The sequence below is a fragment of the Mytilus trossulus genome, chromosome 6 (assembly GCF_036588685.1).
Source record: "Mytilus trossulus isolate FHL-02 chromosome 6, PNRI_Mtr1.1.1.hap1, whole genome shotgun sequence".
Classification (NCBI taxonomy): domain Eukaryota; kingdom Metazoa; phylum Mollusca; class Bivalvia; order Mytilida; family Mytilidae; genus Mytilus; species Mytilus trossulus.
In genome coordinates this window covers 31,719,020-31,746,017 of record NC_086378.1, presented here as the reverse complement: position 1 = coordinate 31,746,017, position 26,998 = coordinate 31,719,020, and the positions used below count along the sequence as shown (strand labels likewise).

The 26,998-nt window shown below is 30.9% G+C and overlaps 2 protein-coding genes across 3 annotated transcripts; one reads left to right on the top strand and one right to left on the bottom strand.

Annotated features, from left to right (window-relative positions):
• Positions 1–220: 220 nt before the first annotated feature.
• On the bottom strand, positions 221–23,749 carry LOC134721120 (trifunctional nucleotide phosphoesterase protein YfkN-like). Of its 2 annotated transcripts, XM_063583877.1 has the most exons (15): positions 23,611–23,749; positions 19,153–19,399; positions 18,225–18,311; positions 17,859–18,001; positions 16,939–17,064; positions 16,090–16,212; positions 12,910–13,075; positions 12,360–12,455; positions 11,692–11,859; positions 10,902–11,074; positions 9,126–9,203; positions 8,309–8,433; positions 7,318–7,462; positions 6,867–6,945; positions 3,399–3,611 (listed from the first exon to the last, which is right to left on the bottom strand). In XM_063583877.1, exons 2-15 carry the CDS (start codon positions 19,319–19,321, stop codon positions 3,580–3,582), a joined length of 1,710 nt encoding a protein of 569 aa, XP_063439947.1. In that variant the 5' UTR covers positions 19,322–19,399; positions 23,611–23,749; the 3' UTR covers positions 3,399–3,579. The 2 variants fall into 2 exon arrangements, with proteins under 2 accessions (XP_063439946.1, XP_063439947.1); XM_063583876.1 differs by lacking the exon at positions 6,867–6,945 and having other exon boundaries at positions 221–3,611.
• Positions 23,346–26,998, top strand: LOC134721121 (uncharacterized). Its single transcript, XM_063583878.1, has 2 exons — positions 23,346–23,441; positions 25,872–26,998. Exon 2 carries the CDS (start codon positions 25,872–25,874, stop codon positions 26,871–26,873), a length of 1,002 nt encoding a protein of 333 aa, XP_063439948.1. The 5' UTR covers positions 23,346–23,441; the 3' UTR covers positions 26,874–26,998.

Sequence of the window (26,998 nt, the reverse complement as noted above, 5' to 3'; positions counted from 1 at the left end):
AATTTGACTCCTAGCTAACCAGTCTATGCTTCAAGCATGTATAATACTAAGCGGAATCTGCTACTTGAATCTTACTTCTAGCTAACCAGTATATGATGAATGATATTGATAACTTTTTAAATTCAGTTTATTTGGCTGAATGAAAACTAGACCAAAAGCGACTTGTTTCAGCAGGTTGTCTCTTGGTGTCAGTTTTCATATAAAATGAAACAAAGATAAATAACTGGTTCCAACTTTTAATAGTTAACATTGTGAATAATATAAAAAATTAACAAGAATTAAAATTTGTAATAAAAAGTGAAATATAAATTAAAACTGGAAATGCAATGCAAATGCAACTCATGGTTATAACAGTTTATACATGCTTGAGTATTATCAATGGTTAAATGTATTTTTGATACTGTAAATTCAGAAATTATGACGAGGTTTTTATTATTGCGAAATATGCGACAGAGTTGTAACACAATATTTTCAATATTCAAATATTTTATCTGAGTTAAACAGGATTTTTCTCAATATCACAAAATATTTACATCCCATAGTAGTCTAAAATTACAAAATAGCAATAATAAATGCACGCAATAATTTCTGAATTTACAGTAGTTGAATCCTTTTTGTCAAAATCTCTCACAAAAAATATTTAAACTTATATTGATATTACTATAAACCAAACTTAATGGACTTTCATTTCATTACTCCCGTAAAACATTTTTCTAATTCACAGAAATATTGCAAATCTTCATGAAAACACTTTTGGTGATTTTTTTTTATCAAAAAAAATATTTTTTAACAGTCTGCACCTTTAATACTTTGTAGTTCATACTGACACAATTAATCTTTGGTAATAAAAAATATGATATGGTATGTAAAATTCAGATTTAAAAAATGTAAAAATAAATAATAATAATATGCAAAGTCATATAAACAAAGCTTACTGGTTAACTGATTAAATAATTGCCTTCACATATGAATACAAGGTAATGCAGGGTATATATTAATGAGACAGAAAACAAATAGTGCAAAACATAAAGACAAACGTATTTCAACAAACAAAACAGGCTTAAATACTTATTTAAATTCTTAACTTGTGTGCAAGTTAAATAAACAAATTAATAACAAAGGTTGGCTGTGTTCACTGGTGTTGCATACTGAAAAGAATTTAAGGTTATGAGGATGTAACACAGAACAAGCACAATAGAAATTATTGTGCAACTTCCATATCAAATTGTTTCATATCTGATTCAACATATTCTCTCCTCACTAGCCATATCTAGGAACTATCTTTAAAAATATATATAAAAATAAGAAGGCAATAAAGGATATCTTGACATTAATAGTCAGGTTTGGTAGGTTTAATTTCATATGAATAAATGTATATATTTTGTATCTAACCTTTATATATTCATAAATACAACTATGTGGGAACGTTTAAAAAAAAATAAAAAGTGAAGCATTATACACAAATTTAACAGGTTAGTTCCTCATTCTGGATGTTTTTCATCTATAATGGATATGAATGTTAACCCTGACAATAAGTATGGTAACAAAAATTTTGTTAATTTGAAAAAAAATTTAAAAGGTTTACAGTATGATTATGATGAGTGAAAGCATTAGGTCCGAGACCACAATTGTCATCCCTTGATTTTCGTTGTTCACCAATATAGTCCCTAGTGTTAACAGTGGGTTACTTGCCATTAATTTTTATACCCCTTCCAAATTTGTTTCTCCATGTTTAATGCCTCAAATTGTAAGTAGGGGGGTGAAATTACACTGTAAAAAAATTTGGGTCCAGAATTTTTCAGGGAAGTAGTGATTTGGTCCAGCTGAAAAAGGTTAAAAATTAGCACTTCGGAAGCTGTCAAAAGATTTCAAGACAGCCTAAACACAAAATTTTCTATAATTTTGATATAATTTGTCCCAAAAGTAGTACAACACACTGTAAAAATTTCATTGAGAAAGCGCAGGTGGGATATTTTAAATTTTAATTTATGTTCTAAAAGAAATGCACTACGAATTAATTGTGGTCTTGGACCATTACATCATTGGTACAGATAACAACTCTGTGATGGAAAATGATGACATATTTTCAATACAGGGCAGTGACTCTGATAGGCAAAGGCTCTTTTTTGATATTTTGGCAGTATCAATCACATTATTACAGTTATTTTTTTTGAATGAGAAACATCTGTAATATGTGTGGTTATATCCAATCATAATAAAAAAAAATCTTAACCAGCCAATGGGTGAAAAACTATGTTACATTATTTTGCACTGGTGTCTCATATAAATTAATTGTACTTCAAAAGATACACCAGTTTCTGAACTTTCCATAAATGAGGGGGATAAGACCTTTATCAGACTCTGGGATCGGGTGTGTTTAAGCTCCAATTTCAGATTCATCCATTTCGGGATGTCTGTGATTCTTTTTTATGAATTTTAGGTATCAGGATTTGAAATTCTTTAAATTTGTGACCTCAGGATTTCATTTTTTTAAGCCCGGATTTCAGGATCAGGACCCCTTCTATCCACTCCTAAAAAAAACAAGTTTGTTTTATCTGTCATTGAATAAGAAATTTGAATAATTTCCAAACAACTGATAACTGTATTTTTATTTCCAAACTATTTAATTTATAAACTTAAAATAACAGTTAAAAGAAATATCAATTGTTTCCTTTCTAGTGCTAGATCAAGAAAGAGTTAAACAATTTAATACTAAAATCTTCTTTTACCAGCCATTAGCTTTTTTTTTTTTAACATTAACAAAATCACTTAAAATGTTAATAACAAGTAAAATAAGGCACTACTGAAAATTTTATTGGACAAGAAATTTGGTGTCATTTTAACTAATAATGTTTTTTGACATCATAAACAACATTTAAACAGAAAATAAGTAAAAAGTCAAGTATGGCATATGGCACAATGCGGCAGGGTTCAGAAAAATCATATACAGGAAGCCCATTCGATGTCACAAAAAATACAAACTGTTACCACCATCACTATATATAGCCAGCATTGATAAAGAATGCAATGCATAATGGTGTATGCAAATTTTATGCAAATGATTCTAATTATGATGAACATTTGTTTTTAGTAAACATCTACTGAATTTAGTAATTTAAAAAATAATTTTATTAACTTAGTAAGAGTTACATACTTGATACATCTTGAAAAAGAGATTCTTTTTTTAATTTTTAGAACATGAAATATTAAAAAACAGAAATGGAAATGCATTATATCTGGAGTATACAGAATTAAAATTGATGAATGAAACAATTACAATTAGAACTTATGAAAATTCAAACTGGAATGTAATTTTCAATATTAAACATTTTTTTCACAGTCTTTTTCATTCATTAATGGCAAACTTTATCATAAGTTAAAATCTTACTGTTAATGCCTTTGGATTAAACAAACATTTGATATTTTTAAATACACAGACATGATCATAGTGTGTGTATGTCAACATATTCTATCTTTGTCTGGACTTTCGGTCTACTTTCTTCCCCACCGTTGTCTTTTTCCTTGCCATCTTCTTCCTCTTCCTCTGGGATTATTTCATCACTAAAACTCATTGGGATTTCAACTTTCGTCATCTTCATTATCTCCCTTTTCTGAAATGAAAAATCATAGTTATCATCCTTTTTTGAATTGTATAATTATAATTATCTCCCTTTATAAAAATGTATAATTAAAACTATCTCTTTTTTGAAATGTTTAATTATCTCCCTTTTTTTAAGTGTATAATTATAATTATCTCCCTTTTTAAAAATGTATAGCCTGGGATCTGGCCCAATCTAGCTGCACGTTGTAAGGTATACTGACAAGATTAGCCAGGACCCCAGGCTAAAAAATGTATAATCATAATTATCTCCCTTTTTAAAAATGTATAACTGTTATAATCTCCCTTTTCTGCAATGTATTATCATAGATTTCTCCTTTCCTGCAATGTATAATTAAAGTTATCTCCCTTTTCTGAAATGTAAAATATAATTATCTCCTTTTTCGGAAATATAAAATTCAAATAACTGATACACAGTAGAAATCTTTTCTTTAAACAACAAGTAACAATAAATTTTCACTTTACAAAAGATTTGCTACACAGGTTAACATAATTCATATTCAATGCTTGCATGAAATACATTTTTTAGCGCTTTTATCCATGAAACAGAATTCAAATTTAAGAAATTCTCATGAAAACATTTTGAATTAAAGAACCTTAGTATGCATGCTCACATACCCCATGTCCCCAAATTGATACTGGAGAAATAAAATAACTGTATGAAAAAATAATTGCATAAGAAAAAAAATTGAATCATAATTAAAATTGAATCATAATTTCCTGTTGATATGCACATCTACGTGGTATGTCTTTATTATCAAAAAATGTTTCATGAAATTCTGTTGTGTGGTTTCAGAGGAGTTGGGATGACAAACTGTTACAGTAGTATATTGAAGCAAATAAGTTCAAAGGGGTGTAACTCGTTGAAAAAAAATTGAATTGTAATTTCCTGTCGATATGCACATCTACATAGTATGTCCTTTTTATCTAAAAAGGTTTTATGAAATTCTGTTGTGTGGTTTCAGAGGAGATGTGATGACAAGAAACATGATTGACGAACTAACAGTCGGACAGACAGACCGACAATTGAACAGGTCTAAAATATTATACCTTCTGGAACTTCCTTGCGTGGAGTATAATAATTGGTTGACATGATACACATGCAATACAAATAAATGCTGCAGAACATTTAGTGAGGCTTTCATGCAGGACAAAATTTCCAGAATAAAGTTAAATTTGTCAAAAGTTTCTTAACCTTCCACTTTCAGTTGATGTCCTTACATGCAACTTCAATCATTTGCATAGCCTATATTTTGTTCATAAATAAGTGCTTATTGTTCTAAATCATTGAAAACAAAATCAGTAAAACATATCCAAATTGTTCTTGAAAATGTAAGATAAGAATTATTAGAACTGCACTCTGCAATTTCAATATAAAGGTAAATTAATATCAACATTAATTGAAAATTGGAAAGAATATAAATCATTAAATCTATCCATCCTGATTCACACTTATTGTAATGAAAAATACAATAAAGAGAGCTAACAGTAATCCTAGCTTTTTCCTTCAACAAAATTAAAACTTTTTTGTATATTCAAATTAGCTTCCATATATATATATATTGTGTCATAAATCTGGAGGGTGCATGTGCAAAACAGACATATCTTTTTTTTGTTAGTAGATAATATAATTTAATATTATTAATTCGTATATTTTAACAAATTTGATTCGTTTAGGGATAGTCACATGTTAAACTATATTTTCGAAGGTAGAGAGAAAACGGCGGATAGCAAAAAGCATATTGACCGGCAAAAAGCATATCGCACGGTTATTTTTAGAATATCTAAAAACCGATATAATTTGTGACGTCATGTAATGAATTTTAGGATATTGTTTAACGTTTTGAAACGCATGTAATCGATTATTTGACGAAAAAAATCTTCAAATACATAAGATGTAAAAAAAAAAAAAAAAGGAAATGAAATAACAACTAATATGTTGCTATTGTCAAGGAGACAATGTAATATCTTTAAAATTCCAACAAACCTAAATGAAGAGTTTGATACAAATATGGTCGGAAATTAATAATATAACAAATATAGCCTTTGTGTGAGGTCAATACAGGATATATCGACCCAAAGAAGTATATCGACCTCGGACTTCGTCCTCAGTCAATATACTTCTTTCAGGTCAATATATCCTTGTATCGACCTCATACAAAGGCTGTATTTGTATAATATATATTTATACGTCCTAAATAACATAATTTCAACTAGACTCTTGACATTTAACCTTTACAAAAGAAACTGTTTTAAGGGTATACGATACAAAAAAAAAAACATATATTGATTTTACCTTAAAATCTACCCCCTCCATTCCAAGTCAATTTTGAAATGAAGTCTTGAAATAATTCAAGAAAAAATGTGTTTATGACATGTTCATATATTGAAGATCTGTTTAATTGTACTATGTGGCTTGCTTAAGATTAACATTTCATGTTTTAAATCCGGCCCCCTCAAAAACAAAACTTTCAAACAAAAAGAGAGGTTCTCCCTTGTTTTTTTTGTAATATGTTCCTTGGTTTATAGTCTTTAAAATACATGAAGGTAAAAGACAAAGTCCATCTCCCCCCAAATTAGTTCCTAACTTAAGGTTTTTCTGATAATTAATCTTATGCAAATTTTTGAATAATGGAATCCTTTGAATTTGAAAAGGATCAAATGAAGCTAAAAGTGAACTTATAACCATGTCAGTTTGAGAAATGTAATTATCATTCTTTTTTACATGTCTGCAAAAACCTTTGATGTCTGCCGGTAGTAGTGTTCTGAATTTTGTTCCAGAATGTGCAATGATTAGAGAAATAGATGAAGATTTCTAATCCTATGGAAATGTACCTCAATAGTTCACAACATCACTAAATGTATACACAAGGGATACAACACGTAGAAAGAATAAAAGGCCCTAAACAGAGACCTAAAACACACAACACATTGGCAGTAAAATACACAACACATATGCATAACAGTTACTACATAAAGGAATAAAAGACACAACACATTGGAATTTAAAGTTACAACACATAGGAATAAAAGGCATTACACATCGGAAATAAAAGGCACAAAACATAAGAATGAAACACAACACATAGGATCAAATATTGGACACAAGATTCAGGAACAAAGGCAAAACACATAGGAATATTAGGTACAACACATAGGAATTAAAGGTATGACATATTATCTTGGATAGAATATTTTAAGCACATACATTTATAACTAGACACCTCATTCCCGTGCTAACACTTACCACCATCATTTACCCCATTCATTGCAGCATCAGTCACCCCGTTCATTACAGCAAATTTAGATTTGCAATTATTCAACAGCTGCAGAATCAGATTAATAGCTACATTTTTGTACTCCATAACATTGATTGAAAACCTTGTTCATTAGCTTCATTTAATAACTAATAAAAACAGATTACACAGGTTTATAACTATAAGAGCATTTAGACTTGATATAATTATATAAGTATAGCTTATTGGACACAAGATTCAGGAACAAAGGCATAATATTCCTATAATTCTCTAATAATAAAATTTTGATTTTACTTAGATAACTTAAAGAAAATAATATCTAATTCAAACTAAAGGTTATAGGCATCAAAATGAACAAACTTATATGTGATATGGTGTGAAAAAAAATGGTAGGAAGTAAAATAATTTTCAAAATGGTTTAAATATATTACAATCCCATACCTGATCATCATACATAAAGATACGACCTTCAACTTTGGGACAAAGGTGACTTTTCTCACATTCTACATCATGAACACTCATCTGTCGTACAAGCTGGTGTGGTATGTGCCATTCTAAACTAGCTTGTTTCACCAAACTTTCTCGTCTGTAATACACAAGACGACATATTTTAAGTTATTTTTAGTAAACCTGGATACATTTTTTTCTTTTCTTAAAATAATGATTAACTGCTGTTATCAATCGAGATATATTTTTTTGGGGTATGATTGATTGGTTTTGTAGTGTTGATTACCCAATGCATCAAAATTTTTTAAGAATAACAACCATAATATTAAAACCTAGATCAAGAACAAAACATGAATCATCATCAACTTCAATGTTTTACAAGTAGTTAACTTAAAAGAATGTGAATCTTGACATTTTAACCCCTACTAGTTAAGGAATGACTGTAATACTTTTTCTGTCTATGAAAAAATAACATAAAAAATTTGGTGCACACTGAATAATGAGCGTAGTGGGTTATTTAACAGTGAGCACCAAATTGTTTATGTTATTTCCAATAGACAGAAAAATATTAGAGTCATTTCTTATAATTTAGTTCTAAATTCCATTTTAAACCGTAGAAAACCATGAACAAACGTTGATAACTCACAATCACATGGCTAAATTATGTCTATGGGCTAATAACAAAATAACATCAGCAAAACAGAAGAAGCGTTACATCCAACATTAAATTATTCATCAATAAGCTTCAACAATAAGCAAAACATTATAGATAAGTTATAAATTAATACTTGACATACTTTTTTTTAAGCTGAATGATGATCTATAGATGTTATTTTCTGTGTCATTTAATCTCTTGCTAGAGTTGTCTCATTGTTTTCTTTTTCATATTATATGCTAAAATCAACTAGAGGCCTACTCAGGTTTAACCAGCTTATGACCTAGTACTTTATTAAGTTTAAGCCTTCTCATAGTGAAAGAAAGTTACCTTACAAGACTGATTAAGCTCTGCCTATGCCCTGATTTGCACTTTTTAGCACCTTGCAAAATTTGTACTGACTCAAAGTGGTTTCTTACAGCTGTACTCAATGTCATTAGCTTTTCTGAGTCAATCTGTAAAGGAACAAATTAAATTAAAATATTAAAAACAAAATAAAACAAACTATATTGTAAATTATGGGAAAAAAGGAATAAAAATCATACTTGAAATTTTAATATTCAAATATAATCAACAATCTTTTATCTTTCATACTTTTTTATCCCACCACCCAGATTGAAAAAAAGTTATTTTCATTTTTTGCTTTCTCATCTAAAACCCAGAAGAAGTTATGTGGTATCTAAACATTTTCAAAGGTATAGTCAATCGAAGAAACCATTAAGGTGGTACCAAACACAGTGACTATAAACTAATCTTGGTGGTTTAATTTTCATGAGATTTTGACAAAATATTTACTTAAACCCTTTGACAAAAATAGAAAGTTTCAAAAAACTTAAACCACACACTTCATCTGAAAAATTTCGTTGACTTTATAGCAGTTTGACAAACACTTATTTTGATCATTGAGAAACTGAATATTTATTTGACAAAAGAATGTGACATAAGATATATTTATTTCACTAAAGCCCCCACATGGGGTATGTTAGTACAACATTTTTTAACAAACAATAAAAGTGTGAACATATTTACATTAGAATAACATGGTAAACAAATTAAAGGTGATCAAACCCTTCAGCTGATGATTTTTACAGAGTTATCTCCCTGTAGTGTTATGCACAACCTTAACTTAATTGTACAAATTACTTACAGCTACAGGACAGTTTTTGAACACCTCATATCCATCTTTCCCATCTGCTATGTATTCTTTTGTACACAGTAGGTATTTCTAAAAATAGAAACACATAAAAAAAAGTATGGTTTCTGAATTACGTTCAACATGGACATTTGAAATTAAAAGGTTGTAAAAGGAAAATATTAAATTATTGTGTAAAAGTAAACTAAGATGACCTGAATAAAACCGCACAACTTTCTGAAGACAATTTCTTAATGGGATTGAACCTTTATTTTTAAAACAGTTACACAATTTATAAATGGAAAATTTACCTGCAAAGGTATTGTTTAGATAATACCAATATCAAGGTAATGGTTCCTCAATGAAGTCACCTCAGTTATTTAGGTGTATAAATAACACTTAGACAATCCTTTTCAGGTTAAAACTTACCAGTCTCTTTTAGCAGAATTTTTTTTAAAATTTACATTTTATGAAAGGATTTTACCTCTTTAAATACAAATGTTTAAAATGAATTTGATGAATAATACATTGCAATTCAACTGAACTCAACATAATGCCTTTTTCAGACTACATGTAAAAAAAAAAGAATATTTGGCTTCACAATTAGAAAAATTTCAAGTTGATTGAACTTCAACTTTGTCAAAAAGTACCTTGATAATTTTTTGATAACAGGATGCGAGACAGACGTACAGACCGAAACCGTAATGCCCTTAAGTGGGACATAAAATAGCTTAGCTTAAAAGTTTACTGCCATGTGATTGCTTATCTTATTTTTAATTACAAAGGGGTAGGGGCAATAAGGCCCTTATTTGGCCCAAAAATTACTGCAAATTTCAAAGTTATCAGACATATTTTTAAATAACTGAAAACTTGACTAAGGTATAAGGTTATAAGAAAAACAAAACAAATTTGACGTCGAACAGGTTAACATGGCAACAAATCATGACTTAATTTGCATATTTTGTTAAATTTCGTGATTTTCCCTGTTTTTTCATCAAATTTTAAGCATATTTTAGTTTGAAAAAGTATGTGCGCACCCAAGAAACAACTTTATAATTGGTGAGATTTTGCCAATAGTTGTAATAAAGCTTCTGTTAAATTATTTTTTTGTTTCTCTGCTGCGCACGATGTTTTCACATCGGAAATAGAGATAGAAAACTGCATAAATTCTGTATTTTTCTTCGATTTTGTGAAAATAGTACACATAATGATGTAATTGTGACGTCATCAGAAAAAAATCCTTATGTTTTTCATTTATATTTCTTGACCCTATGCATTTCTAAACATTATGTGCAAATTTGAAATAGTTATCAGACGTTTTATTTTCTTGGGCCAAAACTAAGTCTTAATGCCCCTACTCCTTTATTAAAATGGGTATAAAACTGACATTGCGTTCATTATCACTGAACTAGTATACATTTGTTTAGGGGCCAGCTGAAGGACGTCTCCGGGTGCAGGAATTTCTCGCTACATTGAAGACCTGTTGGTGACCTTCTGCTGTTGTTTTTTTGTATGGTTGGGTTGTTGTCTCTTTGACACATTCCCCATTTCCATTCTTAATTTTATTGATCAAAAAATTTAACCTGAAACAGGACAGACAGCTTACGGACCGAAAACATAATTCCCCTACATGTAAGTGGGGCATAAAAATAGCTTATCTTTGTTTATAATATTACACTTTGTATCAATGGGTATAAACTTGACAGTGAAAGTAAATTAATTTTTGCCTTCCTTGTATAAGAAAATTATAAACCACCAAAAAAAAGAGAAATATCTTATGGCTTCCCTTACCTTATTCATGTGGATATATTGATTTTGGATTTGTACCAGCTCTGGATCAACTCTCTCCCCCGGAGGCTTTGTTGGATCAAAACCATAATTTATTCCTGCTACTTGTGGAAATCTACCTTCTAAGGCTGGATATTTTGATACACCATTTTCTAAAGCTTCTACAACCTCAGCACCTATAATTAGATATAAGAAGATGTGGTATGAGTGCCAATGAGACACTCCACTCAAATCAATGTGGATAAAATTTAAAAAAAATTATTGGCCAAAGTACAGACTTAAACACAGATTCTTGGCTCAAACCAAACAGCAGCATGCTTTAAAGGGCCCCAAGATTACCCTATATATATTAAAGTATATTTAATTTGAAGAAATATGACTTTTTTAATCAATATTATCAACACAACATATAATTATGTCTCATAATGATCTCAATAAAAATTAATAAAGGGAGATTCTGTGCACACAATAATGAGACAACAGACCAATGAAAAAATCACTTAGACATTTAAAAAGAAAATGTTACTCAACAGAAAAATGTGCTCATTGATTTATAAAACAAATATGTCCAATCAAAATTTAATACTGTTAACTGTAATTCAAATTTCTCCAATTTTTTTCAAACAATGCTTTTAAAATTATATAACTACTGACCCTATTGTAGTTCAGCTTTTATAACTTATAGCCTATAATATATGCTATTAAATAAGTTATACCCAGTAATTTTGATCATACTTATATTAAAATATTTTAAAGTCACAATTAATCAATAAAATAAAAATATTCATCATACCTGTACATTCAATAACAACTAAATTGTCAACGAGAGGTAGAATGGTTAATAGATCCCTCAGCTTAAATTGTCCTTTTGGATGAATTCTGTCAGATCTAAAGGTCCCTGAGTTCAATAAGGCACAGTCTGCTTTTGATATTTCTAACATTATATCTGTAACAAAATTCCCTGAAAAGAATAAAGTAAAACATTTACAATCAAATCTGCATATATATATATACAATGTTATCATTCACAACTACTACAATTATGTTCTTTTCTAAAAATTATGTAATGATAATGATTTTGTGTTTTAAGTTTAATGTTATTTAATTAAAGGAGTAGGTTCAGTAAGACCGCTTTTTGACCCCAAAATACATGAATATGGGCTGTTTTTGACAATACAATGCACAGGTCAATTTGAAACTGCTTAATACTGATTCTAAAATTTTCAGATTTGACATCAACTGGAGGTTTAACACACAACCTGCCTCTCTCAGAGTTACCTCACTTTAAAAAGAAGATTGTAAACCAGGTCAGCCCTACAATGCATTACTAGTTTTGCTTTTATATTATGGCTAATATTTGTGATGATTGGGTCATACAGATATTGAACAATAATGTTTTTTCTCTACAATTTTATTATTAATATAGATAAAATCAAATCACCAATCATACTGTAATCTTACCTAAATTTGTCTCCATTTTTCTGATAATTTTAAATCTCCCATCCATATCCACATGTGTAAAACCCAAATGTTCATCCATTTTTTCACTTATCTCTTCTATAAACATGATAAACACAAAAACAATATTTTTATTACAATTTTAGTAAAACACAAAATGTATATTAAAAACAGATGTGTAATACTAAAAACAAATTGTAAAGTTTTCTGCAAAAAAAGGTTTATCAAAGTTGAAGATGGCTGAAAACACTCCAGACTGTTTTTAAATAAGAAAACTGCAAAATAGCTAAGTCAAGTTTTTCTGTAAAATATTGAATATCCGGTAATGAAAAAAAAACAGTATCAAGTTTTCCTATGGATGCAGTCTTTTGTATATGAAAAAGCTTATTTTAAATGTTCACAAAGATATTCAAAAAAGTTGAACTTCAAAAAAGACTTAAACTAAATAGTGATTATGCTAATGACATAATATATGATTGATATGTCATGCTTCAACAACTTTTGTCACATGCTCCTCAAGCATGTTTTTGAAGATAGAAAAATGTTTACCAACCATTTAAATGTGCAACAATCTTCTGTATCTGTGGATCTTCTGGTATACTGGAGTCTAAATCTACTCTTTCTACATCTACTTTCAAACCACTAGAGGTAAAAGTTAATGTTATTTTACTCAGATTCCGAAAATCTGTTCCACTTTTGACGATATTCTTACCATTTACCTGTAAATAAAGAGACAATTCTATTTTAAATGTATATACCCTAACAGAACCATTAGTACTAAGTAAAGTTACTATTATAAATACAATTTTCCTTTGTACATCCATGTGTCGGAAACCTAAGAATACACAAACTAGAGGCTCTCAAGAGCCTGTATCGCTAACCTGATTCTTCTTGGGTTTTTGAAATCATATAAAAAAAATATGAAATTTGGCTAAAAGTGACAACACAACCTAACTAGAGGCTCTAAAGAGCCGGTGTCGCTCACCTTGGTATATGTGAATTAAACAAAGGAAGCAGACAGTTCATGACAAAATTGTGTTTAGGTGATTGTGATGTGTTTGTACATCTTACTTTACTGAACATTCTTGCTGCTTACAATAATCTCTATCTATAATGAACTTGTCCGTGTAGTTTCAGTGGAAAATGTTAGTAAAAATTTACCAAAATTGTTAAAAATTGATTATTAAGGACAATTACTTCTTAAGGGAGCGTGCAATAAATTCTAATATTGCACTAGTCCAATAAGTCTTCAAAATTCATGACGTAATCAACGTTTAAATCTTAGTTTAAACATATTTTTACTGTCAAATATCATATTGCTATACAATAAAAGGGTTATTGCATGAATATTGGGGAATATCGCCAAAAATTGATTATAAAGGACAATTACTTCTTAAGGGGTCAATTGACCATTTTGGTCATTTTGACTTATTTTTTAGTCTGAAATTGCTGTACATTATTGCTGCTTACAGTTTATCTCTATCTATAATAATATTCAAGATAATAACCCAAAACAGCAAAATTTCCTTAAAATTACCAATTATAGGGGCAGCAATCTAACAACGAGTTGTCCGATTCATCTAAAAATTTCAGGGCAGATAGATATTGACCAGATACACAATTTTTGTCAGATTTGTTCTAAATGCTTTGGTTTTTGAGTTATAAGCCAAAAACTGCATTTTACCCCTATGTTCTATTTTTAGCCGTAGCAGCCATCTTGGTTGGTTTGCCCGGTCACAAAACACAAATTTTAAACTAGATAGCCTAATAATGATTCTGGCTATGTTTGGTAAAATTTGACCCAGTAGTTTCAGAGGAGAAGATTTTTGTAAAACTTAACTAAGATTTACGAAAAATGGTTAAAAATTTACTATAAAGGGCAATAACTCCTATAGGGGTCAACTGACCATTTTGGTTCTGTTGACTTATTTGTAAATCTTACTTTGCTGAACATTTTTGCTGTTTACAGTTTATCTCTATCCATAATAATATTCAAGATAATATCCAAAAACAGCAAAATTTCCTTAAAATTACCAATTCAGGGGCAGCAACCCAACAACAGGTTGTCCCATTCATCTTAAATTTACAGGGCCAATAGATCTTGACCAGATAAACAATTTGACCCCATGTCAGATTTGCTCTAAATGCTTTGGTTTTTGAGTTATAAGCCAAAAACTGCATTTTACCCCTATGTTCTATTTTTAGCCATGGCAGCGATGTTTTTTGATGAAATGGAAATTAAAACACAAACTTTATTCAAGATACCCTAGGAATCAATCAGATGAAGTTTGGTTTGAATTGATTCAGTAGTTTCAGAGGAGAAGATTTTTGTAAAAGTTAACGACGACTGACGCAGGACGACGACAGAAGCCGGACCAGAGCGATGGGAAAAGCTCACTTGGCCCTTCGGGCCGGGTGAGCTAATAAGGAAAGGAACATTCAGGCTATGTTTAATTACATTCAAAAGTCCCTACTGGCGGCCATCTTAGATGATGGATTGGCTACAAAGTAACAACACTTGGTCAGCACCTTATAAGGAACATTCATGCCATGTATGGTTTCATTCCATTCAGTGGTTCTCTAAAAGAAGTCATTTGTATGCATTTCCCATAGGGTCCTATGTTAAACTAAGTCTCCTGCTAGCGGCCATCTTGGATGATGGATCGGCTAAAAAGTAACAACACTTGTTCAGTACCTCATAAGGAACATTCATGCCATGTTTGGTTTTATTCCAGGTTCTATAAAAAGAAGTCATTTGTATGCATTTCCCATAGGGTCCTATGTTAAACTTAAGTCCCCCGCTGGCAGCCATCTTGGATAATGGATCGGCTACAAAGTAACAACACTTGGTCAGCACCACATTAAGAACATTCATGCCATGTTTGATTTCATTCAATTCAGTGGTTCTCTAAAAGATGTCATTTGTATGCATTTCCCATAGGGTCCTATGTTAAACTAATCCCCTGCTTGCGGCCATCTTGGATGATGGATCGGCTACAAAGTAACAACACTTGGTCTGCACCTCATAAGGAACATTCATGCCATGTTTAGTTTTATTCCATTCAGTGGTTCTATAAAAGAAGTCATTTGTATGCATTTCCCATAGGGTCCTATATTAAACTCAGTCCCCCGCTGGCGGCCATCTTGGATGATGGATCGGCTACAAAGTAACAACACTTCATAAGGAACATTCATGCCATGTTTGGTTTTATTCCATTCAGTGGTTCTCTAAAAGAAGTTCAAAATGTAAAAAGTTAACGACGACAACGGACAACGACGACGGACGACGACGATGGATGCCAAGTGGTGAGAAAAGCTCACTTGGCCCTTCGGGCCAGGTGAGCTAAAAATAGTACATTACAAAATTTGATAATACATGTGTGCTTGTCTTGTTTATATAATTCATTCAAATTGCTTAAAAGTATAATTTCTATTGAAATCATTAAGTGAAGGAAAACATTTTATTTTTGGAAATGGGTTGAAGGCCATTTATTATCTGATTATATTTCATGCTAACTTTCCCATGTAACTCCATTAAAAAAAAATTAGTTGAAATAACTTTTGAAATATTGATTTTGACCACGTTAAAAAAAAAGGTGATACCTAAGAGTAGACAAACAGCATATATGCATGTGGCATTAACAAAAATTTGATTTGTATAATGATTGGACAGCAATTGTCTACAATTTTTCTGAAATTATAGTTTTATATTACAAATCTTAAATATTTATACCACTTCTAAACTATAATCATGATCATGTCCTCCAAGAATCAAATCTATATCGTCTACATTCTCTGCTAATCTTCTGTCATTGGGTGTTCTCATGTGTGTTAGAGCTATTATTACATCTACTCCCTACATAACAAATATAAATAGTGTATCATTAGGTCATGTATGGGGTCACATTATTTATACATTACAACTTCTGTCATTGGGTGTTCTCATGTGGGTTAGAGCTATTATTACATCTACTCCCTACATAACAAATATAAATAGTGTATCATTAGGTCATGTATGGGGTCACAATATTTATACATTACAACTTCTGTCATTGGGTGTTCTCATGTGGGTTAGAGCTATTATTACATCTACTCCCTATAAACAAATATAAATAGTGTATAATTAGGTCTTAAAAGCTATCACATAATTTATTCCGTACAACTTCTGTCATTAGACCATCTACATGTACCTTCACTCAATTTAGGGTTAGAGTTACATCTTGGGTTAGAATTCTGTTATGATAAGTTAAGGTAATGATTTAGGGATTGGGGCTAGTGTTATGTTGCGATTTATACCGTAGAAACATTAATTTCGTGGTTTTTTTCTCTCTATAAGATTTCATGGAGATTTAATTTTGTAGTTTCCTTAAATGTCTGTGGTATTTTATATGAATGTCCTTCTGACAAATGATTCTTTTAACAACATACAGTAATAGCTGCTTTATCATTGGAACAAATACTAAGCAAATCAAATGTATACCATGTACGTTTCTCCTTCTGATAAATAGTTTTTATTTGCATAAAACAGTAATATCTGCTATATCCTTGGCACTCTAACAAATACTTAGCAAATCAAATGTACCTGTTCTTTTAATGATCTAGTTAGTTCATTCCCTCTTTCTATGTAATCTTCAAATGTGACATCTTCTGGATCTAAAGTTGCTAATGTATCAATCCATTCATGTTCCACTAAACCTATCAATCCAATCTAAAAACAAAATCAAATAGTTCTTGGAAGTTATAATTGTTCATTCTAATTGTTTTATTTGATAACTAATTGCTAGTCTATGTTTTGAAAAGTCTTAATATAGGATGTAAATAAATGGGGAATGTGCCTATTGGACACAGATGATGCCCTGATTGCATTAAATGTTATAAAGGGACATAACTCAGAAATTTAAAAGTGATGCTAACCAAAGTTGTGCTTGAATGAGTTTTGTTGTTATAAGCATTGTGTTTAAGTTTCATAACATTTAGTTGAGTCCAACTGAAGTTGGAGAATGGAAACAAAAATTTCAGCTTATTTTCCTTTGTAAAGGGGCATAACTCTAGAATGGTAAAAGTGACTCCACCAAAATTTTCAATCTTGATCTGTGTTTCTTAGTAATAAGCATTGTGTATAAGTTTCATAACATTTGAGGCAATATAATGTTAGAGAACAGAAACTAACTTTGTGACATACAGGCAGATGTTCAGATGGACAAGGATAAAAGTTATTACCCCCTTCACTATGGCAGAGGCATAAAAAATACAATATGTCCAAATGTCAAACACATTTCATTATTCCTCACAGTATTCACGTCTGGTTTTATATTCAATAGATATCAGTTGAGAAGGTTGTTTACAACTAGCAGTCACACGTTTTCTAGCAATTTACTCTAACATGAATGATTTCACTATATATTTGACTGTATAAGGCCTGACCATTTTCAAATGTTCTCATACAATATAATTTAACAAAACATGCAATAGAATTTTCAATAAAAAATCTATGTGTTTCACCTTTATTCCATGTGCTTTTATAATATGCTGTGTTTTTCCATTCGCTAATGGCTTCTCTGATAAATTGTCTATCACATTACTTAATAACCAGGCACAACCCTTTGTCTTGGACATAAATTCCTGTAGATGGTCTACTCCAAAATCTGTTAAAAAAATATCAGTGTTATACATCCTTTAATTTCAAATTTTGGGGTTTTGAGCATTCCTCATGAAGGTAATTCTAGAAAAGCACTTCCTACATACCAAATTTGAAAGTTTTTTGTTTACATTTAACAGCATATTTAATAAATATTAACTTTACATGTAATCAAATGTTAACTATTTTTTCCACAATACATTGTATTTGATAACTGTGTTGTTTCTTACCAAAGTCATGATTTCCAAATACAGCACACTGGACATTTAAACTGTTAACAATAGGTATCATCTGGTCCCCTTTCATAAAAATACTCACTGTAAACAAAAATGTATATATATGTCATGAACATTACAATAAATGAAATGTTGTCAGTTTATTGTAAACAAAGCAAAACTGTGTGGACACAGAATTATTAGTTTATTGTAAGCAAAGCAAAGCTTGGACACAGAATTATTAGTTTATTGTAAGCAAAGCAAAGTGTGGACACAGAATTATAAGTTTATTGTAAGCAAAGCAAAGTGTGGACACAGAATTATTAGTTTATTGTAAGCAAAGCAAAGTGTGGACACAGAATTATTAGTTTATTGTAAGCAAAGCAAAGTTTGAACACAGAATTAGTATTCTAATAAGTTTGAATGTTATCAAAAATGTTATTTACATCAAACAACAGGCAAAATGCATTCACTAAGGCCAGTAGATAAGTTTGTTATAGTAACAACGAAGCTGTTGCATAATTATCCACCCTTCTTGTAGATGATTTTGTGAGACGTAATCATGTGCTAATTGTCACATCACAAGAACTGTGCTGTCTACAGAATATTACATGTTTTGTTCTTTGAAAAAAAAAGAAATCTAGAACATTGTAAGACATGTAAGAAGACATGTTGTTAATCCTTTAAAGAATTTAATCTTCATGACAGATACTCAATATAAAGAATAAAGAAAAGTGAGAACAAAAACAAAGAATAAATAAATGAATATCCTCTTTCCATGCCCTCATGGGCATTTGCTGAAGACCATGTTTACCCTCATATTTCCTTTCTGATTTTTTCGTTTGCGAGTTTCTGTCTTATAAATGTATACCAGTACCCAAATTCTCCTTTTAATCACATATAAATTTTACCATGTCTTCCTTATTGTAAACCCATTACTTACTCAGTGATGGATTGAGTATATCCCCACTAAACAGGACTACAGGATTTAATTCTTGACAAGACTTAATATACGATGCCATCCTTGCTGCCCCTCCTTTTGGCTCATCTTTCTGTGGTTCAATGTTGTACACATCATTGAAGTGGATTATGGTTATTGATTGCCCACTCATTTTACTGCAGCAAGTCTGTTAGTATTATTTATAGTGTCTTCTACTTCTTTCTTGTTTTCCACCATATGATTGTCACCTCTGAAAATATAAAATATCAATGTTTAGGTAGTAAAAATTGAACAAGACAGGTTTTTCATGGTAGATTACCAAGATAAGAAATCTTTTGTAATGAATCCTTTGCATTTTCCTATATAACCATATAGGCAAAGACTAAAATTATTCCATTTTCATGCAAGCGGTCAATTCAATAAACTTTTTACATTGAAATAAATAAAACAGTGATAATTGGAGAAATAATTTGAAGATGGTTAACTACCGTAAGCCATTTTGACTTATCTGTCTCAAAATAATTGTCATTTTAAATTTTTTTCTAGAAAGTTTTTGGAGGCTTGAAGCCTACAACAAATAGATGACACTTATCATGCTTATATTCAATGCAGTTTTCTTTTTTTTTACTACTATTTTTCAAAAGTATGTGTTAAACATTTACAAAAAAATAATTAACATACATAAATACAAAATGTAGTAAAACTGAAATATTTAAGTCAACAAATGTATGCATGTACCTGTTTTATGTTTACAACCAAATGGACGTGATCAATTTATCATTGTGTATTGCATGGTGCAAGTGGTAAAATATGAAATTAGTGATAACATTGCGGGTATTAAAAAAATCTTGTACTGACTATTATTGCACTCAAAATAAAATAAAAACTTTAATAATGCCAACATGACTGATAATAAATAATAATTTACCTTCTTGTTTAATAATATGGTTTTAACATTTATGGGTACACATAAATCATGTAAATGTACATTTCGTACTAGCTTTATATACATAATGTACATGTATATGGCCTTCCCACTACTTTTCGATCCCTAACATCAATGAAGAGACATTAATTGTCAAAATCCGGATATGGTGTAAAAATTTAGCACCTCATGTTGTGGTTTACCATCTTTCCCACAAGTTGATTGCTTCTGCTTGGTATCAAATCAATATAAAGTTACATTTTGTTACACCTTGTGATCAATTTATTTAGCATCGTCAATGACAGTCAGCAGGGATAAAGAACATCAGTTGTTCAACCTGTTAGTCAAATATGTTTTTTTAAATAATTTTTTTCACTCTTTTGGTCTATTTGAAAATATTGTTTGTGCTGTATTTAGACCCTTCTAAAATGAAAATTGTTACATGCACAGGTATAAAAATTGCAGTTTGTATCCAATGCAATAATAGGTTTAAAAGTTGTTTTCAATTTAGACTTGTTTATTTTAATTTCTTTTGAGCTTGTATTATACTTTCCCTCCTGTTTATATACATGGTATAATACATTCATCAAGTTTTTACTCTTTAAAACTCAAGAGTCTATCCTAAATTGAGGTAAATTAATTGGCCTTCAAAATACTTTTTTGATCCGATACATCACTGAAGAGCAGAAGAGACATTAATTGTTGAAATCTATTATGTTAGTCAAATGCGTTTTGTTAAAATAATTTTTTTTCACTCTTTTGGTATTTTTTTTATTTTTTTTCAATTCAGACTTATAGTATATTATATAATTCTAAATATGTTTCAAAGTAATATTGTAAAATTTGAAATATACATGTAAGATGGTACATAAATGTCAACAATTGTCAATTGTTAGAAGAACAAAATTTCAATCATCATGGTCATAATCAAGAATTAAAATATCAGTAAATTTTTGTTAAGTATCAATTAAAATGTGTACAAGCAACACAGAGAACCTTATTCATGTTAGTGGTAACACGAATTAACAAATTCATAACTGGCTAAAAGATAAATGGCAACAAAGATATCGAATTCACTATATGGCGGCATGCAGATAACTGTGCAATGGCACTACAAAATTGGCAAAACACATAACCTTGGTATGCTAATTACCACATAAGTAACATAATTGTTAACTGATATCACAAATCATATATATTTTAGCACAGACATCACTTGCCACACAGATAACACAACCAGTGAAACAATTAACAAAATTGGTAACAGATGACCTAACTGACCAAACTGATAATTGTTCTGGTAACACAGAAAGCATAATTATTATACATTTGTAAATGGCCATAAAAATAACAGATGTCAGACTGTTAATTACATCTTTACGCTAAATCCATTGGATGTTGAATGTGTGCTGAGGATATTTTTTCTTAGTTACAAGATTTTTTTTCTTTTAGTTGTTATTGACTTTAAACTAGCTGTCAGTACATGTAACTACCAGTACTCTCTGGCCTGTTGTTTTGTGTCTTTTTTATTGCTACATATGATATGGAATGTATAAATTATTGCCATGATTGCTTACATTTACCATGTTTACTTGATTTGAACTTTGGAGGATAGCTGTCTCATTGGCAAAATGATTGGGAATCATACCTCATATCCTTATTTTTTTATATACATGTAAAATTGCAACTGGTAATGTATCAGTGACTTAAAGCATAACGCAGATAAAACAATTAGCATAGTTGGTAACATGTCAGTAATACTTCCTAATTTATGTATCATTGTCATTTTGCCTTGTTTTTGTTTTTTTTACCTTTTCTGAAATTGGACTAGTGCATTTTTGCACCTACATGTATCCTTAGCCTCTGGTTTTTGTTAGTCTTGTATGTTTTTTTTTTATTTCAGTTTATTTATATGTTTTGAAGTTTAGTATGTTTGATGTCCATTTTCTCTGAACTAGTACGTATAGATTATTTCAGGGCCAGCTGAAGCCCACCTCTTGGTTTCGAGATATATATGGCTGTGTTGAAGACCATACCTGTCAACTGACCCGTATTTTGCGGGTATGACCCAAGATTTTCACAATTCTGAGGGATCAGCGGGGACACCCGCCAGGTCACTGAATAACCTAGGAATTCCGAAAATGACACGTTTTCATCTGGATTCATAAGCCTAGAGAATGATTTCAGAAGTGATTTTTCTTTGAAATACAGGCAAATTTGTAATTTTTCCATCACTTCCTGTGTAAACTGTCAAATTAAGTGACCCATCAAGTGCATGGCTTCACTTGACAGATTTGGTGTCAAACACACTGTTAATTAACACCAATTACCTTAGCTTTAGGTCGTAAATAAATTACACTGTTGTCATGTTTTATACAAACATTTTTCAACTGAGTTACTTCCCTTTTTTTGTCACCATTCGAAATTGTTCCTTAAATTTACGTTTTTTGGGGTAAAAAAGATCAAATCTACTACAAATAGAATTTAAATACATATTGAAATATAACTTTTCATTTATTTCATACCTTAAATTTCATGAATTTATACCATTATAAAAAAAAAAGTTGAAAATTATTTTTTTCATCTACACTTCGATCCTTTAACTGTTTAACTAAATTTTACTATATACTCTAATTACGAAAGTAAAATGGACCAGCTGATAAGTAAAGACTGAAATAAAAAAAAAAAAAAAGCCAGTCACAACTTGAGGGTGAACTAATATACATACATGTACATGTATAGAACAATGTATAAATGTCAATAATAACATTAACCAAAGATGAGGAGAAAGTGTCACAAAGTTATCAAAAGCATTTCAAAGTGCAATGAAATAATGATTAATAAAGTGAACATGTTTTGGAAACTTTTATTTAAATTATAAAAAAAAATGTTCCCTAATATTACTGAAATTCAGCTCAAAAAAGTGTCTGCATGTTATGACCTGAGATTTCATTCTTCAATGCAGTTCATGACCTGCATTTTCATTGTCACAGGTTGACAGGTATGTTGAAGACCATTTGGGGGCCTTTGGATGTTTTCTGCTTTATGGTCAGGTTGTTGTCTCTTACATTCCACATTTCTATTCTCAATTTAATTTAAATATCACCAATTTATATGATGCTGAAGCATTTGAATGCATGGAAGCTTTGATCAGTTGATGGTGTTGATGCACATACTGTGAATAAATTACAAGATTAAAACTACCTGACATTTCTACTTTATAAGTAATTTTCTGTTTCATATACTTTTATGGTTGTGGTGGTTTTTAGTTAAATCATTAAACATATTGCATGGCCAATCACTCAATAACTTGATAAGGGAAAACCTGTCTAGTCACACAATCCAAAGTTAAGAGAGATATCAAAACGTAAGTACAATTGCATAATTTGATGAGAGTTCCATATGGACCAACAACCTTACAGATCAGTTTCTATTATATTATGTGGATGGAACTCTTTCCTGGTCGTCTGCACGCCAGCTCGGTCAGATTTTGTCACGTTGAAAACTTATTTTGACTATTATGATTATGCTCTTACCACCGCAATTACGTCAGTATCTGATTTAGAAGTTTCATTTCATACACTCTTTTATAATCTATGCATGTCCATGGATTATTTTCTTTTTTTTAAACTGTTCTTCTGTTCGCAAACTTTTCATTACACAATTATAATCTCCGGAACAGTTGCCGGAAATAATAAGTTAATTTCCGTGCGGATACGATTTCGTAATAAATCTTTATGTATACCCTTTATATTGCTAATGATTGGCCAGTCGATATCATTTTGAAACCATAATGTTTACCATGTTTAATTTACACAGGGCCAACAGAAAAAAGGTGTTAGGCTATCATATGCTTGCAGGAGTCACACAAAAAAAGGGTTACTACGACATAATGGCCTTTTTTTATACTCAAACTTGCCGGTTAGTTACTGGTCAACCTGAAACATGTTAAAGCTTACACCAACATGTTAACAGGGAGGTAAAGAACGCAACGGTTAAAGAAAATGTTTAAGCTATAAAATCATTTTAAAAATATCTCAGCAAACATGCTTTTCATCATCTGGTTGAAATATTCTTTAACCATTTAACCACAAGGTTATAACTGACCCGTCAAAAAACTGTTAACCATAAAAATGTTTTGTATCAGGTTAATGCCTTAATGGTTCAGAATTAAAGAACAGGCCGTAAAGATTGGGCTTATTCAAGGTTAAACATCTTACAATGCCTGGTTCTGGCCAAAGTCTAAAAATCGTGTGCTGTGTTCATTTCACTTCAGGATTAAATCCTCTGAATTTTGAACTTGAAAGAATCTTAATACTAGTAACTGAATACATCTCAGTATAAAAAGTTTTTTGTGTTTGTTTGTTTCACATTGGCTAGGGTACACTAGCTGTATATAAAAGAGACATACCGTCATACTACGTACATTGTGTTAGTAAACATGCCTCTAGACTGTGTCCGTGTATCACTTATATCAATTCAAAGTTTAAAAAGATTTATAGTGGAAACTGAGGGTGAAACAACAAAAAAATTCACAGGATCAAAAAAAAAATTTTTTTTCTCAGGGTCAAATTTTTTTTTTTGTCTCCAAAAACTGGAAACAAACTTTTTTTTCAAAAAAAAAAATCCAAAGCCTTACCCCCCCCCCCCCACCCCACCCCCCCTTTTCACATTAACATTTTCTTTCGTTATAGGCTTATCAATATGGAGTACATATAGCTACATGTAGTTGATACGATATGCCACATCTTGTTTTCTATAATGATTTTTGTGATATTGAATTATGGCTTCCTATGAAGATCCTTCATGATTTATTAAACGCCATCATGATTTGAAATATTTATATAGACAACCACAAAAAAAAAATTCTTTAATAATACAATAGCTAGTTAACAAATTTGTATCCGGTATAAAAACAATTCAGCTGCCAGTATAGACATATATATTGGTAACTTTGACTTCCGCTGTCCGTCAGTGAATCCTTGCCTTGGGTTGCCGCCTACTTGACATGATGCGGGCTTATACTTATGTGCTAGATGCCTTCATAAATGTAACAACATTTCGACCCATATCCAACATATCATCTAATTCCAGTTGCAGTACAAGTTATCGTCCCTCGTCTCTATCTGCAGTCTTTTTTTGTAAGACATGTATATATATCTATTGGATTTCATGATTATTGATTTGTTGTTTCCTGTTGGAGTATGAATGAATTATTTGCCACTGGACGTGACGAGAATATAGAAATAACCTTATTGAATATGTAGATTATGTAAACATTTTTTTATGCTGATTTTGTCTGTGGACCATTCCCTCTAGAGAAGTATTGTGATCTTGGTCCTTGCTGAGGCATTCATTTCCTTTGCCTCACTAGAAAAAGGGTCACCATTCCAGTCATTTACAATTTGATTCTATATGGCGAAAACTGAATTCAGAAAGGTACAATTTATAATGGAGAACGAACCTAAATTAATCTAAAACAGGAAAAAAGAAAAAAGAAAAGTATTGAAAGAATAATAAAACAAAAACAAAATAAAGTAAAGTAAAATACAAGAACAAACAAAACAAAACAAGACGTACCAATGTTACTGCGCGTGAAATACATTTCAGAATTTGATCCACACCAAAAAGAAATTTCAGTCACTTCCAGATGTATGAGTATCTCATGTGTCAGAGTTATATAACCAATGTGCAAGTCCATAATAGAAGTACGAAACTCTACCGTATTTTCAATCACTAGGAATAATTAAAGGCTTTATTCGCTGTATTATATTCAAAGATTTTCTCTCTTTTTCAGATGGCAGGAAACAGAGCGCCATCGGTGATTACGTATTTTAACCATTCTGGCGAAGGGGATATCTTAGTACAAAATGTATGCGTACCTACAGATCTTTGCGCTAAATATACTTATTATTGTTGTCTTAATTGGAATATGGGTGGAGTTGGAGGAGGATACTGTGGAATACAATGTCATGAGAACGGGAATTGCTTCATCTGTTCCTTATGGGATCCTCCAGTGGGAACACAAAGGTCGATAGAATCAATTTTCAAGTCGGAGGGAAATTCGTTTACAGAACGCTTTGGCGGAGAAGGAGAAGGGTTAAAGTATATGAACTTTGAACACAGATGGGAACCAGATCAATGGTATACTTTGGTTGTTCGAAGATGGGACCAGAATGGTCACACGCACTTTGGTCTCTGGGTTTATGATACACCAAAATCAAAATGGATACGAATGATAACTATGGCTTTTCCATTACCAGATATATATTTTACAAGTCCTGTAGCTTGCTTTGTTGAAGATTGGCATGGAAATGGTGAAAATCAACGTGGAGCAAAGTACAAAGGTACCTTCAAAAGGAGCAAAGATGGAAGCTGGGAATGTTTGAATAATTGCCAATATTTGGTAAACCAAGAAGACGCTTGTAAAAAGTGGAATAACAATTTCTGTATCGAATCAGTGGACAGTGACCAGCTAATTATGCAAACGGGAGGAAAAACAGCACCAAAATGCGATGACACTAGAGGTCAAATGACTTTGGATACCAACTTATGTCAGCCAAAAATACCTCCAATAAGTTTTCAAGCAGTGAAGGATACAGAATCTTCAATCGAATGGAAGGTAAACGAATCCAGCACACCACAATTTTCTTATTGCATCTCCATCAATGGGTCTGAGATCAAATCAGCTGTAGATCCAAGTTGTAGGAAAGTTGAGAATCCACGTTTTCAGGGAAGTACAATTGAAATAAAACTTCAGGATATTTTAGGACAGGAAGCTTCACAAGTTGTTACATGATAGGATCGTGAATTAACAAGTAGAATTCTTTTAACACTACTTTATACATTATGGGATACAATCTTATTATTTGATTTTAATTATCAGCTCGGCTTTTATGCAAGCATCAATCATGTTTTATGATA

Coding starts and splice junctions, on each gene's coding strand:
- LOC134721120 (XM_063583876.1), bottom strand. CDS start 19,321: ATGAGTGGGCAATCAATAACCATAATCCACTTCAATGATGTGTACAAC. Junction 17,065..17,858: donor TAAAAGCACATGGAATAAAG/GTGAAACACATA, acceptor TTTTGTTTTTAG/ATTGGATTGATAGGTTTAGT. Junction 7,463..8,308: donor AGCTTAATCAGTCTTGTAAG/GTAACTTTCTTT, acceptor TGTGTATTACAG/ACGAGAAAGTTTGGTGAAAC.
- LOC134721121 (XM_063583878.1), top strand. CDS start 25,872: ATGGCAGGAAACAGAGCGCCATCGGTGATTACGTATTTTAACCATTCT.